The 13,284-nt window shown below is 36.1% G+C and overlaps 1 protein-coding gene across 2 annotated transcripts in view; it reads left to right on the forward strand.

The window, feature by feature from the left end:
* Positions 1–13,284, forward strand: part of STK39 (serine/threonine kinase 39) — a 79,447-nt gene that overhangs the window by 61,693 nt on the left and 4,470 nt on the right. For both annotated transcript variants that reach the window (XM_027637223.1, XM_027637224.1), the window contains exons 15-16: positions 1,352–1,420; positions 12,218–12,282. In XM_027637223.1, coding sequence (XP_027493024.1) covers positions 1,352–1,420; positions 12,218–12,282 — 134 coding nt within the window. The remainder of the gene's footprint in view (positions 1–1,351; positions 1,421–12,217; positions 12,283–13,284) is intronic.

Consider the following 13,284-nt stretch of genomic DNA (forward strand, 5'->3'; position numbering starts at 1 on the left):
TTCTGGTATTGAAACTTTAAATTCTGCTGTGCGCTTGTAGAACTGTATAGGCTTTTTAGTGCTAAGAGTTTTAAGAACTTCTACAGTTACCTTGGTTCGAAGAAAAAGTATTAATGGGATAAAATGCATAGGAGGCTGATATGTTGAGTAAGAAGGTATCATCCTTGTTAAATTACAAACCTTTGAACTATGAACACGTTTCATATTCCTCAGAAGTCAGTATTCACTATATTTAGAATAGCCTTCAAAGAGTTTTCACCTAAAAATTAATCCAGATTGGAAGAGGTCTCTTTTCTGGTAAATCCCAGTATCTATCATGTGCAGTAGTTCTGTGCATGGATATATTCTGTGTTCTCTACCTGCCTTTCTCATTGATTTTGGCAATGAGTAATAATGAAAGAGACCAGTTACTTAACTGGGCAGAGAGTGTCTTGGTTTGTGAAAGGAGTTCCTTGGGAAGCAGTTACATAAGCCATTTGAGAATTCTTACTTGGTTGAACAGTAAAAGGGTATACCAGGACTGTTCCTAGTCAGTCACTGAGGCAGCCAGAAGGTTGCTGTGGTTCTCATCTCCAGAAACTGCAGCTAGCTCAGCTATGTTGTTTTTCACCTGTGTGTGTTTCTTGAGGAAATGATGCAACTTTGTGTAACTGCCTCAAAGCATGGGCTCCATACAGATGTTTGGTGTTGGGGACACATTACAGTTGAGATTTAGTTGGATTTTAGCTTGTTCCTACTGTTTCTACATCCTTCCCTTTAAGCTTCCTAAAGTCCTTATCCAGGAACAAGTACTAGTGACAGGGGCTTAGGAATTAACCCACTCAGGTACAGGATTTAATAGAAAATCATCCAAAGCTTTGAATGTCCTGAGTCATAATACTTAAAAGCTATTTTAAACCTAAAGCTCAAAATGACTGTTCAACTGTGCCTCACTGGTAGCAAACAAGAAAGGCTACTCAGCATATCTCTGTCTAGATATGCAGAACAATGGAGGGGATGCAGAAAACAATGAAAACCACTCTAAAGCATTGTTTATTTTCTTGGTTGTGAAGATACTGAACTTGTAAAATGTGTAGAGTATGTAGTTAGATAATAAAGGAAAAATGCTAGTGGCCAGGGGAGGTCTGTAGGGAGTTTGCAATGAATCAAATCATCAGCTCATGCAATTTGCTGTGCAGAGGCTGATAAGATAATTATCTTTTTTCCTCCTAATTAAAGATAATTTTGAATTCAAGCCTGCCTCCATGGGTGTTTTGGAACTAGAATATATTTTTGTTAAATTGCATTGGATGACTGATACTTTTTGTTGTTTTTGTGGCTCTCATACTTATTCATTTCACCTTTTGCACAGACACAGCAGATGGCGTTTCCCAGGAGCTGTTCTCTGCAGGCCTGGTTGATGGCCATGATGTAGTTATAGGTAAATTACATTTTTGTTTTGCTATTACGCTCTTGTGACAAGTTTGTGTTAAATGGATGTGAAAAAATGTTTTCTCTGATGCCGGTTTTCACAAAATCCTTTTTTGTCCTAATTTTGCTTTTATGTATGCATAGTTCAGTCAACAAGACAATTTTGATACCGGTCCAAGGATTGGTTTTGGAAGTCAGAACTCTTCAGTGGTTTGAGAGGGATGATGTAATATAGTTCTCCTGAAGGATTATTTACAGTTTAATGATTGATCATTTTTGTGATAACTTCATTTTTTGGTTTAAAAAAAAGAGATTTTTCAGTAGGATTTTGCAAAGTGTGCTTTGGCAGCTCTGAAGTAAGTAAGCAATCTGTTTGGGTTCACAGAAATAGAAGCAGGACAGAGTTCAGGACCTATGGAAATTGCACTTAGAGATATTTTTTCTGTGGTAAACAAAGAGGTAATCGGAAATGTTTTCTGGCTACTGAGAAGAAAGATAATTCTCTCTTTTTCTATTCTGTGCTTCAGTAATTTTTTAAGGTTTTTTTTTTTTACTTGAAATTCAGTGCGTTGCAGAGATGATTAATTTGGAAGTGCTTATTTCCCTGCACCTCTTTCCTTTCTTCTAGTTGCTCAAGACTGGTAGATGTACAGTCGCCAATATCAGAGGGGGGCTAGTATGTGCTAAATGTGGGAGTAATAATTGGAAGAATAGACGCAGGTCAATTTTTATGTTGCAGTCAAAGAAGTTCATATCAATTGGTTAAGAGATCCTTAACGAAACTCCTAAGTGGTATGAAGAGTGTTTTTCAACTCCATAATGTAACAGTGATATATAGTTCCCAATTAATCACAGCATTAAAGCATTTGAAATTGAAACAGCTCACTTACAGCATCACATCTGCTGAAGGTACTTTCATACTAAAATGGAACCATGATAAAGCAAGAAGCCCAGTTTATTAGTACATTGTCCTTAGCAACATCTTGGTTTATAGTGACGCTGATAATCCAGTTCCTAGAGAAGCCACAGTGTTACATGGTAAATATCCTTTTGCTTTCCTTGGTTTTGCTCTGCCTTTACTTATACCTGGTTTTATTTTGTCTTGTTACGTTAATCATCTTTGAAACTGAATAAAGTGATGGCTTTTGTTCAACTAATTCCTACTCATCCTATTGTAGTCAGAAAATGGGACAGAACTGCATGAGTACCAAACATACTGCATTTATTTATGTGCTCAAAGAGCACTGTATTCTAAGGCATTTTGTAGAAAGTTTTGTGCCTTCAACACGTGCACTTAACTCAGTATTTCCAGCAAGATACACAAATGTATTACAGGTGGAAGAATATCTCTAAATCCTCAGGGTTTAACTAAGGACTTAAATATTTCAACACATCTGGCTCATTTAGAGCTAATGCACTGAATGGTGACTCATAATGACTAGACTGCCAGGAGTTCCGGAGGCTTGAGGGACATCCACAGGTAATGAAGTTTTGCATCAATTGCACCTAAGTTATTTTAGCTATATCTGTTGTATGAAAAAGGTGCAATTGAGAAGGTATATTGTGTGAAACTAGCAGGTTTCACAAAAGTTCCCACCCTGCAGAATTTTTGATGTGGTGGAAACTTAGAGGTACAAGGTGGAAAAAAAAAACTGCGTTAGGTGAATAATCACCGCTGCTGTAGTTGTGGCAGAACTATAAATACATGATATAAGAAATTCTGCAAGTGTGCAAATTATTCTTCATGCATGCATATACGTATCATAGTGCATGTACTTGTCTTATAGCCATGATAAAGTAAATAATAATTTTGAGTTACTTTAAAGAAAAAAAAAAAGAAAAAAGTAGAATTGGCAATTGCCTTCAAACAAAGCTCCTTTTTTCAGCATGCAGTCCACCAGTTCCTGCTTATTTGTGTAAATGAGGAATAAATCTCTATGGTTACTAGTGGGATTAGTTTGAGTTTTGCCTGATAGAGAAGTGATAAACTCTTGGGCCTGGAGTGTGTTCTCTGCCCTCGTGGATCTGAATCATAGTTTTGAGGACTTTCCTTTCTGGTTATGATGGAAAAAAACCTCACAACTGTAAATTTGAATCAGAAATTGCAAAAGCAGCAATGTAAGGAATGTTCCTATTATTAATAGTAATTTAGTTGCTGTTATTTCCTTGGCATTCACTTCTCTGCCAGTTGTTAGTATGTCAAAATAAGGATTTATTGAGATTCTACAAATTAGAGATATTCTATTTCAGAACCTAACTTGAGCACATCAGGGAGGCTTTTCCAAATATATTTTTCCTTGTTTCAAGTTTCAGATAAAAGGTGTTGAAGTAGCCTGGCTGCTATTTCATCTTCTTAATAGTTTTGTCAGAACAATATCTATAATTCATCAGTGAATTTGGGACAGGAGGACTTGTGAAGATCTAATGGGGAGAAAAGAATACCAAGTAATAATATGCATAGCAGAATGTGACCTGCCTTATTTCTGCACAGACCTGTATTTCAAATCTAGTCCAGTGTGATGGAGATATTTGTTAGAGCTGTCTTCAGCATCTTGACGACTATCAAACTGTTGTTAAAACCTGGGTCTGAAAGCCAGCACTTGCTTTCTACATTCAGTCACAGGCAAATGATTTTTTTCAACCTTTTACTCTGACTCATTCTTTTGTATAGAGAATTTATGAGCACAGTTCTCTGTAATATCTCAGGCTCATTAAATATCCCTACTAGCAGTGATTGGCAGCAGGTCTAAATTTTATTTAAATGTTCGTTTGAGACTAGACTGAGGTTTAGAATGCTCAGGATCATCAAAATGAAGGGGAAATTATGAAATCTGTATATACTCATCCCTCATCTTCCTGGATAGTCTTCCCCATTAGACACATGTAGAATCAAGGTCTGAAATAGCTAAGCATTTAGGTATCCAAACCTTTTTACAAACATTGTTTATAAACTTTGTTTTAAACATGCAGTGGTTTGCCTAAGTGTTCTTCTCACCCTCTGGGGGAAAAATTCAATTCGAAATACCAACCATCTATTTTTTAATAACTTTCTGGGAAAAGGTATAATTTGCCAGTTATATTAATATTTTAATTTATCAATAAAACCAGTTATCACAATTTCAGTCTTTTTCCTTTTTTTTTTTTGCTCTTCTCAATGACTGTAGAATGTAAAACACTACCTTGGGATCAGATATCCATACTAAGTAATTGAGAATTTAGTAGTTTAATAATGTGTTATTGGAATTGAAATAGGTAGATTTCTAGCACTAACTTATTTCACTTTCCATTTTGATACAGTGTTCCTGTCTAGTAAAAATATACTGCTTCTGTTGGGTGGGAATTTTCCCATCAGCTACCTAAAGAAAAGTTAAATCTTGTGTATTATTTTATCAGTCCTCAGTTTTTCAGTTTTTCTTGTGACCCCTGGTTATTAATACCCCATGTTAAAGAATCTTAATGTGAAGACATTTGAGGTCTATTATTATTCCATAAACTTGTAGGTGGTTTGGTTTTTTATTTTTTTCATTTTGAGCAAGGGTAATTATTTACGGTCTTATTTGTTGGTAGATGTCAATAAGGAATATATGACCCTGATGTCTCTTCCATGCCTTTGAGTAACCTAGTGGAACTGGTTAGTTATTAAAGCTTTGGTCCCAACCACCCCTCCTGGGGTTTTTTGATGTCTAAAAAGACATGAACTAGGCTAAACCTTGGTTGTCTATATAGAATCAGCACAGATTTTGGTACTCTTTAGGGATAGCACAGCATGCACCTACTTCAAATGCACCTACTTCCTTTGCTATTGCCATATGTTGGGCCATCCTTTGGGAGATGAGGAGGGTTTTACTTGGTACTGTTCTTCCTCATGCGCCGTACTTTACACAGGCACGAAACTGCACACATTGCTGGGTTTACTGTGTTTACACTACTGGGGCTCAGAACTCCTATGAATCACAGGGCACTAGTGGTTTTAATAATTGTTTTAAGCTGTGGAAACTGCGCTGTGAAATTGTAGTCAATTCACTAGGATGCTCTAGGAGACCATTTTCAGTCTCTCTTTCTGTTCCTTCCAAAATACAACTGCTTTGGCCTTCTGTTGTCCTGTAACTGTCCTCTTTAAGCTGTGTTTTCTGATTGTAAGGCTGCAAATCAAGCTGTTGGATATTATTATAGTATCAAATGTTGAAATGGAGATATTTTCCACTGTCTTTTATCTATATTTACTGATTCAGCAATGTACTTGGAGAATTTAGACAAATTTGTGAGTCTTTGCTAAATTCCTAATGACAGCCTCTTCATAAATAATAAATTTCTAAATGTTTTTAATGTTTCTGCCTTATCAGTGTCCAGAAGAGAAGCCAGGCTTGCTGTTGATCTTTCTATTTTCTTTTATTTCTTTCTTATAGGACTCATGTCTAGGTCCTTGCAGTTGTCTGTTACTTAGCTGCCACAGATTTCCAAGTGCCTTAATATTTCCCTTGCTACTGTTCTCAAGGAACATAAACAAAAGGGATTTTATGACTAGCATCCTGAATGGGTAAGCTAGTCAAATCACACTACACTTAAATGACGTTATTGATCTCTCTTTGAAAAGCCCTTAATGTTTCAGGCAGATAATTTGTGAGCTATTAGATGGTAATAAGACAGACAGAGATCTGGAGGAATGGGTACCAAGTGCTCTAAAGGCTGATGGGTTTGATTTTTTGCATAGTATGCTATAGTGTATATAACCCAGTGCTAGCTATGTTTTAAAACTTAGTTTTGATTTTGTTCTGAACTTGCAAATGCACAAAAACCAGTGTGTAGTATGAAATATAAATGAACGTGTAGATTACAATGAACCTCTTGCAATATGTGAAACTACCTCAAGAGTGTGCATAATAAATTCAGCCCTTTGGAGGAAGAACCTAACAGTGGCTGAATTTTCAGGAGAGATAATTCCACTGAAAAGTATTCCCTGCCACTCAGGCATCCTGCTTCCTAAGACCCATACAGGAGAACACAGCATTAATCCTCAAACCAGCAGACTCCCAGGGCAGTTAATTATGGTGAGCTCGGTGTTTCAGATGAGAATGGTAAAATAACTGCCTACAGTTGAGGAAGAGGTAATGTTTGAAGCAATCAACAGGGAAGCCAATAAATCTGTGGAGCTTTGAGCCTAGTTTCTCTAACAACCATACTGCTGATGAAGTAGGGAGCAGCTGAAGATGGCTATTTTTTATAGACTGAGTTTTGGACTATATTTTTCTTTTAACTTATTAAAAATATTTTTCATTGTCTCAGAGCTTACAATTTTTCTCTTTTTTTGGTGACAGTAATTTTCTGCCTGAATAATGTTTTCCTTTCTTCATATCTGAATTTCAGGATTACAATATGCAATGGCTTTGCAAACTGTTGAACCTAAGCATACTTTCAGAGGTTGCCCATTCATTCTTTGCAAAATAGAAAAGCAGATGAATCATTATTCTTTTGAGAACACCCCAGAAATATCATCTCAAGCTTTAGATTGTGCTTGTGTCTGTGTTTATGCCAGATGGCTCTGGCTCAGTTGGCTGTTTGGGCATTGTACTGGAAATAGTTTAACTGTACTTCATATAGCTTTATTTACTCTCTCATTAATTTTAACTTTTCCAGAAGTTTTCTCTCTTCAGAAGCCATTAGGGTTAGGTTTCATGCCGTGTTACAAATTTTTAAGTAACTGGAGAGAGCTCTGTCACATTACAGGAGCAAACCAGATATTTGAGACTGCCTGAAGTATAGTTATTCTCTTATATATATCTGTGGTCTTAAAAGTGGTGTTTTTTGTTCTATTACCTCAGCTTATACTGATCACTTGTTTAAAAAATATAACTTATGTGGTTGAGCAAAATTGTCATATAGCAGAGTGGTTTGTATTGTATATATATTAGAGACTCTAGTTAGGTGGGGCTTTTTGTTTATTACATCTGCAATTAGCAGCCTGTAGGGTATATTTGTGTGCTGGCTTTGACCTTTTAGCCTATTGCACCTTCCGCAAATGCAGATATTTATTTTGTTGGAATGGCACAACCATTTGTCACTGAGCAAAACCTGCAGAAGAGCCTGGAATGATTTGTGGTATATAAGTTGATTAGATGTCCTTCAGAAACCTTCTGAAGAAAGCAGAACAGCACCTCATTTATTGTTTTAAACAACAAAAAGCCTCTTGTGGTAACTGCTGCTAATGTTTGAAGAGAGCTTTTGCTCCAAAGCATGAAGTATACTCTATTTACTTGAGGTTACAGCTGGCAAAGATTTTTCCATCACCCCTAATTTTTTTCCTGCAGTTATCTTGTTCGTGTTTCTTCCTCTGACTTTTATAGGAGCATAGCCATAACATATTGAGAAAACACTCTGCAAAATACAGTTGAGTGTAGTATATTTAGGTCTTGTAAAAATAGTGAATTCCCAACAGGATTTTAATTATCAATTAGTGCTGCTTGCAGTCAGACAAATCTATGAATTTCTTAAGTACAACATCCAAGGCATGACTTCCGAGTACTTCAAAGAAAAATGGCTTTGTCAATAGAAACTGCAGTATACTTAACTTAGAGATAAGGTATAAAGTAGACTCAGAGACATGTGTTTTATAATGCTCTCCACTTTTCCAAATAATTTAAGTATCAGTGGGGAGAACAATTTCTGGCTCTCAAGAAAGTCCTGATGTGAAACTCCTTTTCACTTTAGGAGAGCAGTATGGTATTGAATTGACTTTCTTCACCAACTTGCAATACAAGAATTGTTGGGAGTGCAGGGAAGGGAGATGTGGTGAAAATAGAATGGTTATATTCCTCTCTAGTGTTTACAGATGGATTGGGTTCCTCTGCATTTAGAAACTTTAGTCTCATTTGTCATATTTAAGGCAAATTAGAACTTTGTACACAAACTGTACAAAGAGGGTTAGTGAGTCTCAACCTAGTGAATCATTTTCCTTGATGAAAGGAGTTGGGGGAGATTTTCATCAGTAAAACCTAATAGCAGTTCCACTTAAAAATAATTGTTTTTCTTACTTCCCTGATGTGACCAATAATTCTGAATAGTGCTGAACAGTAGCAGCATTGTTTAGTTGTGAGGGTATGCCTGTCATGAATTTTTTAGTGTCTTTCAGGGTACTTTACATGCTTAGTGGTCCAAACTGTGTATGTTTAGTAACAGTCCTGAATTTTTAGAAGTATACTCATAGGTAAGCCAGTTATATTTAATGCAAATGATAGCTCAATTTAATTGCATTTAAAGTAGGATGAGTATTTAAATGTAGAGTATGTTGTTGTATTTATAGTTTTGAGCATGTCTTTAATGTAGTTACGGTGGGATTCCCAAACCTTCTGGAACAATAATTGGAAGGGACTGCCAGGCTGGTGTTCGGGAAGGACTTTCACCTGCTTGGATGGCTTCTTCTGACTGTGCTCCAGGCTCTATTTCCAAAGGAAATTAACTAAACTAGAGATGCCATGGACACCTGAGTTAGTGCTGTTTTTCTTAGCTGAGCCCAGATCTTCAATGTTTTAGGTGCAGAGAGACATATCCAGTGCTTTGTACTTACTGAGGTCCTGCTGAGTCCTTACTGAGAACCTTTGGCTTGCACTAAGGTGAGAAAAGTCATGATTGTTTCATCCCTAAAGAAAATGAACCATATTTTAAATAGTTTCCTAAAATACAGAGTCAGGTATCCCAATTCAGACAGTTGCCTCTGATTGTTGTCCCTGTGGTCTAAATAAGGACAAGACCCAGCAAACAAAAGCAAGGAGTTAGAAAAATGAAAAAGATACCAACAGGACAGTACGGTTTTTCTAGGTAATTGTGTGGAAATATTTGACTCTTAATGGATGATAATTACGTGTGCTTTCAGACATTGCAAAAGGAGTAGGCTTTTGGAGGGATTCACAATTCACAGGCTTTGCTTGACTGTGATTAATGACAATATTTTGGTAAAATTATTTCTATTGCCATTCTGTAAAGACCAGAAAATGTAAAACACAGTACCAAAGTCACAGGTGAAATCCTAGTTTTATTTGAAAATGCTGAATATGTATGATTAAAATTTAAGAGTTCTCTCTGTAGGAAACTGCAGGTGTGACTATTTTTAATGCAAACTTGTATTCTGTTATGGACTCTTTATAGGTCTGCTTTTGTACTTTCAGTCATAGCCTGAAAACATCTGGCATTACTCGCTTAAATCCTCCTAATCTTCTGTTTGATTACACATGTTCCACTCTAGTTACGGTCCGTCAGAAAAGCAAAAATAAAGCATATTTCATATGTAAAAGTTTTTGATTTGTGTTCATATTAAAAGTAAATAAAGGGAATAAATGAAATTATTCCCTTCAGCTTTTTACTAAGCACTGTTCTCAGAAAAGCAGTTTTTTTAAAGAATGATAACCATCTAAAAATATGACTTCTATTTACATCTATTGCAGGTTTATATTTTTCTATTTTTATTTGGAAATTTTTAATCTCTTCCCTGGTAAAAAATCAGCAGGAAGGGTTAGGGTTTTTTAAGACTTTGATAGTACCTGTGAAGTCCTTGGTGCTGCTTTCCACTGTATGATAGTTCATTAAAACACTTGGTGGTCACGGGATGCTGTTTGCAAGTGCAGTAAATAACAACTTTGCCAGTAACTGTCTAAGGGCAGCTGGAAGTTTCTGCACTCTGAGGAAATAGTCCAGCGTGCTGACTTGCAACTGTTCAACATGAAATGAAAGGCTGCCCCTCCTGAAGACACACGTGCACTTGAAGCTCAGATTTTTGTTACATTTTATTTAGGTGAAGTTAGAAATCTTTGGATTTAGGGCCCAACTCCTATCTGTTTTTGTAACATTTCATGTTTTACAGAACTTGGATAAGCCAGAGCTGCTCTTGAGTGCATGATCCTATTTTATAGATTTTTAAGATATAAAAAATTGAAGCTATTCTATCCTGGCTTCAGGAGCTGTGAGGCTGAATGTTCCTTTTTGTCTGCATATGAGGTTCTACGTATTAATTGTAATGAAAGGCATTTTCTATATTTGCATGTATTTTATTAGATAGGAAATACTGCACTAAAATTGACTTACAGATTGTAGAAGTGAATTGTGTGATTAAAATTAAAACTGTTTGTAATGGCAAGAATAAAGAATATTATGAATAATGAAGCTTAAAAAATGGCAATACTTTCTGTTGTAGTGCCTGTAGCTGAGTTCATCTAACTGTGAAGGGTATTTTTTTTTTTCTTTCTCAAAAATGCTCTCTACAAAATGTACCTTATGCTTGCTCTTAAATCTTATTTTTCATTTCAAACACACTTTCATCTCTGGTTAAATTTATTGCAGATGTATAAACAGTCCTTAGCGCCATTTTAATTGTATAAAGAAAATGAGACCCCAAAAAATGGATTTACATTTAACAGTGGTAGATTGGCCTAATTGTTTACTTCTCTAAATTCTCTTGCTAAATGCTGTACTTCCCCTGTGAGGCCAGTTTCTGTTATTACACAGTGAATCGTGTATGATCAGGCATGGTAGGAGTGAAAATGCTGCCATCACAATGTTAGAAGATGGAGAAAGTAGGAACCTAAGTTTATAGCAGTAGGATATTGAACATGCAAATGTTTACTGTGTATCTTCCACCACATGAAGTATGTGGAAAGGGTTATTTATGGACAGCATCTAGTTTCTTGCTTCTCTGCTTTATGGTACTTAGCTATTCTGTATACTAAGAAATGGCTGCTACTTAACACCTGTTTATTTCCTCTTTATAATCTTGATAAAACAGCTCTACCAGGTGTGAAGTCTTTATCTCGTGTTCATGACCTGTTGATGGCATCTTCTGCTCATAAGTCAGTCTTGAACAAAGGCACTAAATGATTCAGTCTGAGTTCAGGATCTATAAATGTACAAAGCTGGGGAGCAAGTTTAGTAAACACACAAAGCTGAAAAACAGCCATTTTTTTTTTTTGGTCAAGGTAAATGGTAGCAATATTCTTAAAAAATACCAATTAAAAATGTAACTTAGGTGTTTTGATAAAAAAAGAGTTTATTATTTCCCTGCCTCCTGCGCTGTTTTCATAGGGTGTATTATTTCCTTCCTGCTACTTCTGTTACAGCATACAGCTTCCTTTTTTGGACACTTGGGCTCTATTCATCTAAGTAAACTGTTTATTGCTGTTACTTCACAAATCTTGATCGTGTTTGCTGGGGGAGTAGTTTGAAGACCAGCTCTTTTTGTATCACTCTTGTATTTTAACTTTTTAATTTTTTTTGCTAGTGAGCTGTAACACACCACCAAGAGTCTGTGTGGGTGCTAATGTCAGCCCAAAATGGGACAGAAGCACATGCATATTTAGAGGGGACATTGAGCACAGCCTTCAGCTAGAAACTTGTGCTGATGGTGGCCTTGGCTGTAGCAGAAACATGATATAAATCATACCAGCCATCAGCTTATCCTTCACTGTGTGATTCTCTCATTTTCCTCGCACTTGCATTTGTGTGATTGTTAATTGTTTATGGAATAGACTGCACTGAAAATAAGTAGTTGGTTTTTTCTGTCATTTGGTTTGCAGGCAGATTTTTTCCTTGAATCACTTCTCATAGGCACAAAGTGTCAGAGTGATTGAAAAGAAAGGAGGCAGAATTTAAGGTAGCCCAACTGCCCTCTGACTTTGAAACAACAGCTAGAGAGTGATTAAATGATTGAAGTAGTAATTTACAGACATGTATACATGTAGAATTAAGTAGAAGATTCAATATGAGGCTTGATGGCACATTGAATGCAATTTTCTATAAATCATTTTTTCCGTACTTTATTTTACAGTTGCTGCTAACTTACAGAAAATAGTAGATGATCCAAAGGCCTTGAAAACATTGACTTTTAAGTTGGTAAGTAACAGCATGAAGGGAAGAAACAAACTAATTATCACAGAATCAACTTTGTGTGAATATTATCTTATTTACAGCTATTTTGTTGAATAAATGTGTTGACAGATGACTGAAATTGCCATGTATGAGTGAAAAAGCTTAAACCCTGTTTTGACAGGAGGGCTCCATAACTGTGCATGGGGAAGGAGGTTCAGTCACGTGAGTTCTGAGGAAGTCTGAGGTTTAGGTGAGAAACTGCAGGAAGAAAACCTATGAGAAGAATTTCAGAAATAAGTAAAGCAGAGAAGACTGTAGTTCCTAGGTTAACACTCCTTCAGCCCCACTCACTTAGGTCTACCCTGACTGAAATGTCCTCTGCTAATGGACATTTTGTTCCAACCTCATTTTTTCTAACACCTGCCACCATTTTTCTTGCATGCAGGTCACCCTCTTCACTTGCTTCTCCTTAGTTGTTCTTCTCAATCTTCTTTCATTTGACCATCCACATCTGCAAGTTTATCTTGCTCCCAGTGTATTTAATTACTTTTTCTCCTTTGCTTTCTATTTTCTGTATGTACATCATCAGATGTTGGGTTTGGGTTTGGGACACTCTTCTGTGCTGCATTTTGTACCCTGGACCATGGGTCCTAATTTTGGTTGATTTTGATGGTATCGTGATAGATCTAATTTAATATTAATAAATTTACATTGCAGAAACTTAAGCCAGAATTGATGTGCTCTGTTTTTATTTCTTGCTAAAATTAAGTTGAAAAATTTATATACTTGAAATTATTGAATTATTGGCTGTGGAAATACCAAGCTCTTACCAATTAGCTTTTAGCACCTTTTGCTGAGTGTGACTCATCACATATGAAAAACTAGAATGAACATCTGTTAGATAAGCTTTTTTTATAAAAGCAGCTACTTTAGATGGGTTGTAGAGAGTCATTTTTAGACATAGTTGATGATAATGTATTAATTCAGGATTGTTGTTCCAATGTCATTCCTGAAATACAAAGTTGA

This window comes from Corapipo altera, unplaced genomic scaffold (genome assembly GCF_003945725.1).
Source record: "Corapipo altera isolate COAL_440 unplaced genomic scaffold, ASM394572v1 45, whole genome shotgun sequence".
NCBI lineage: Eukaryota > Metazoa > Chordata > Aves > Passeriformes > Pipridae > Corapipo > Corapipo altera.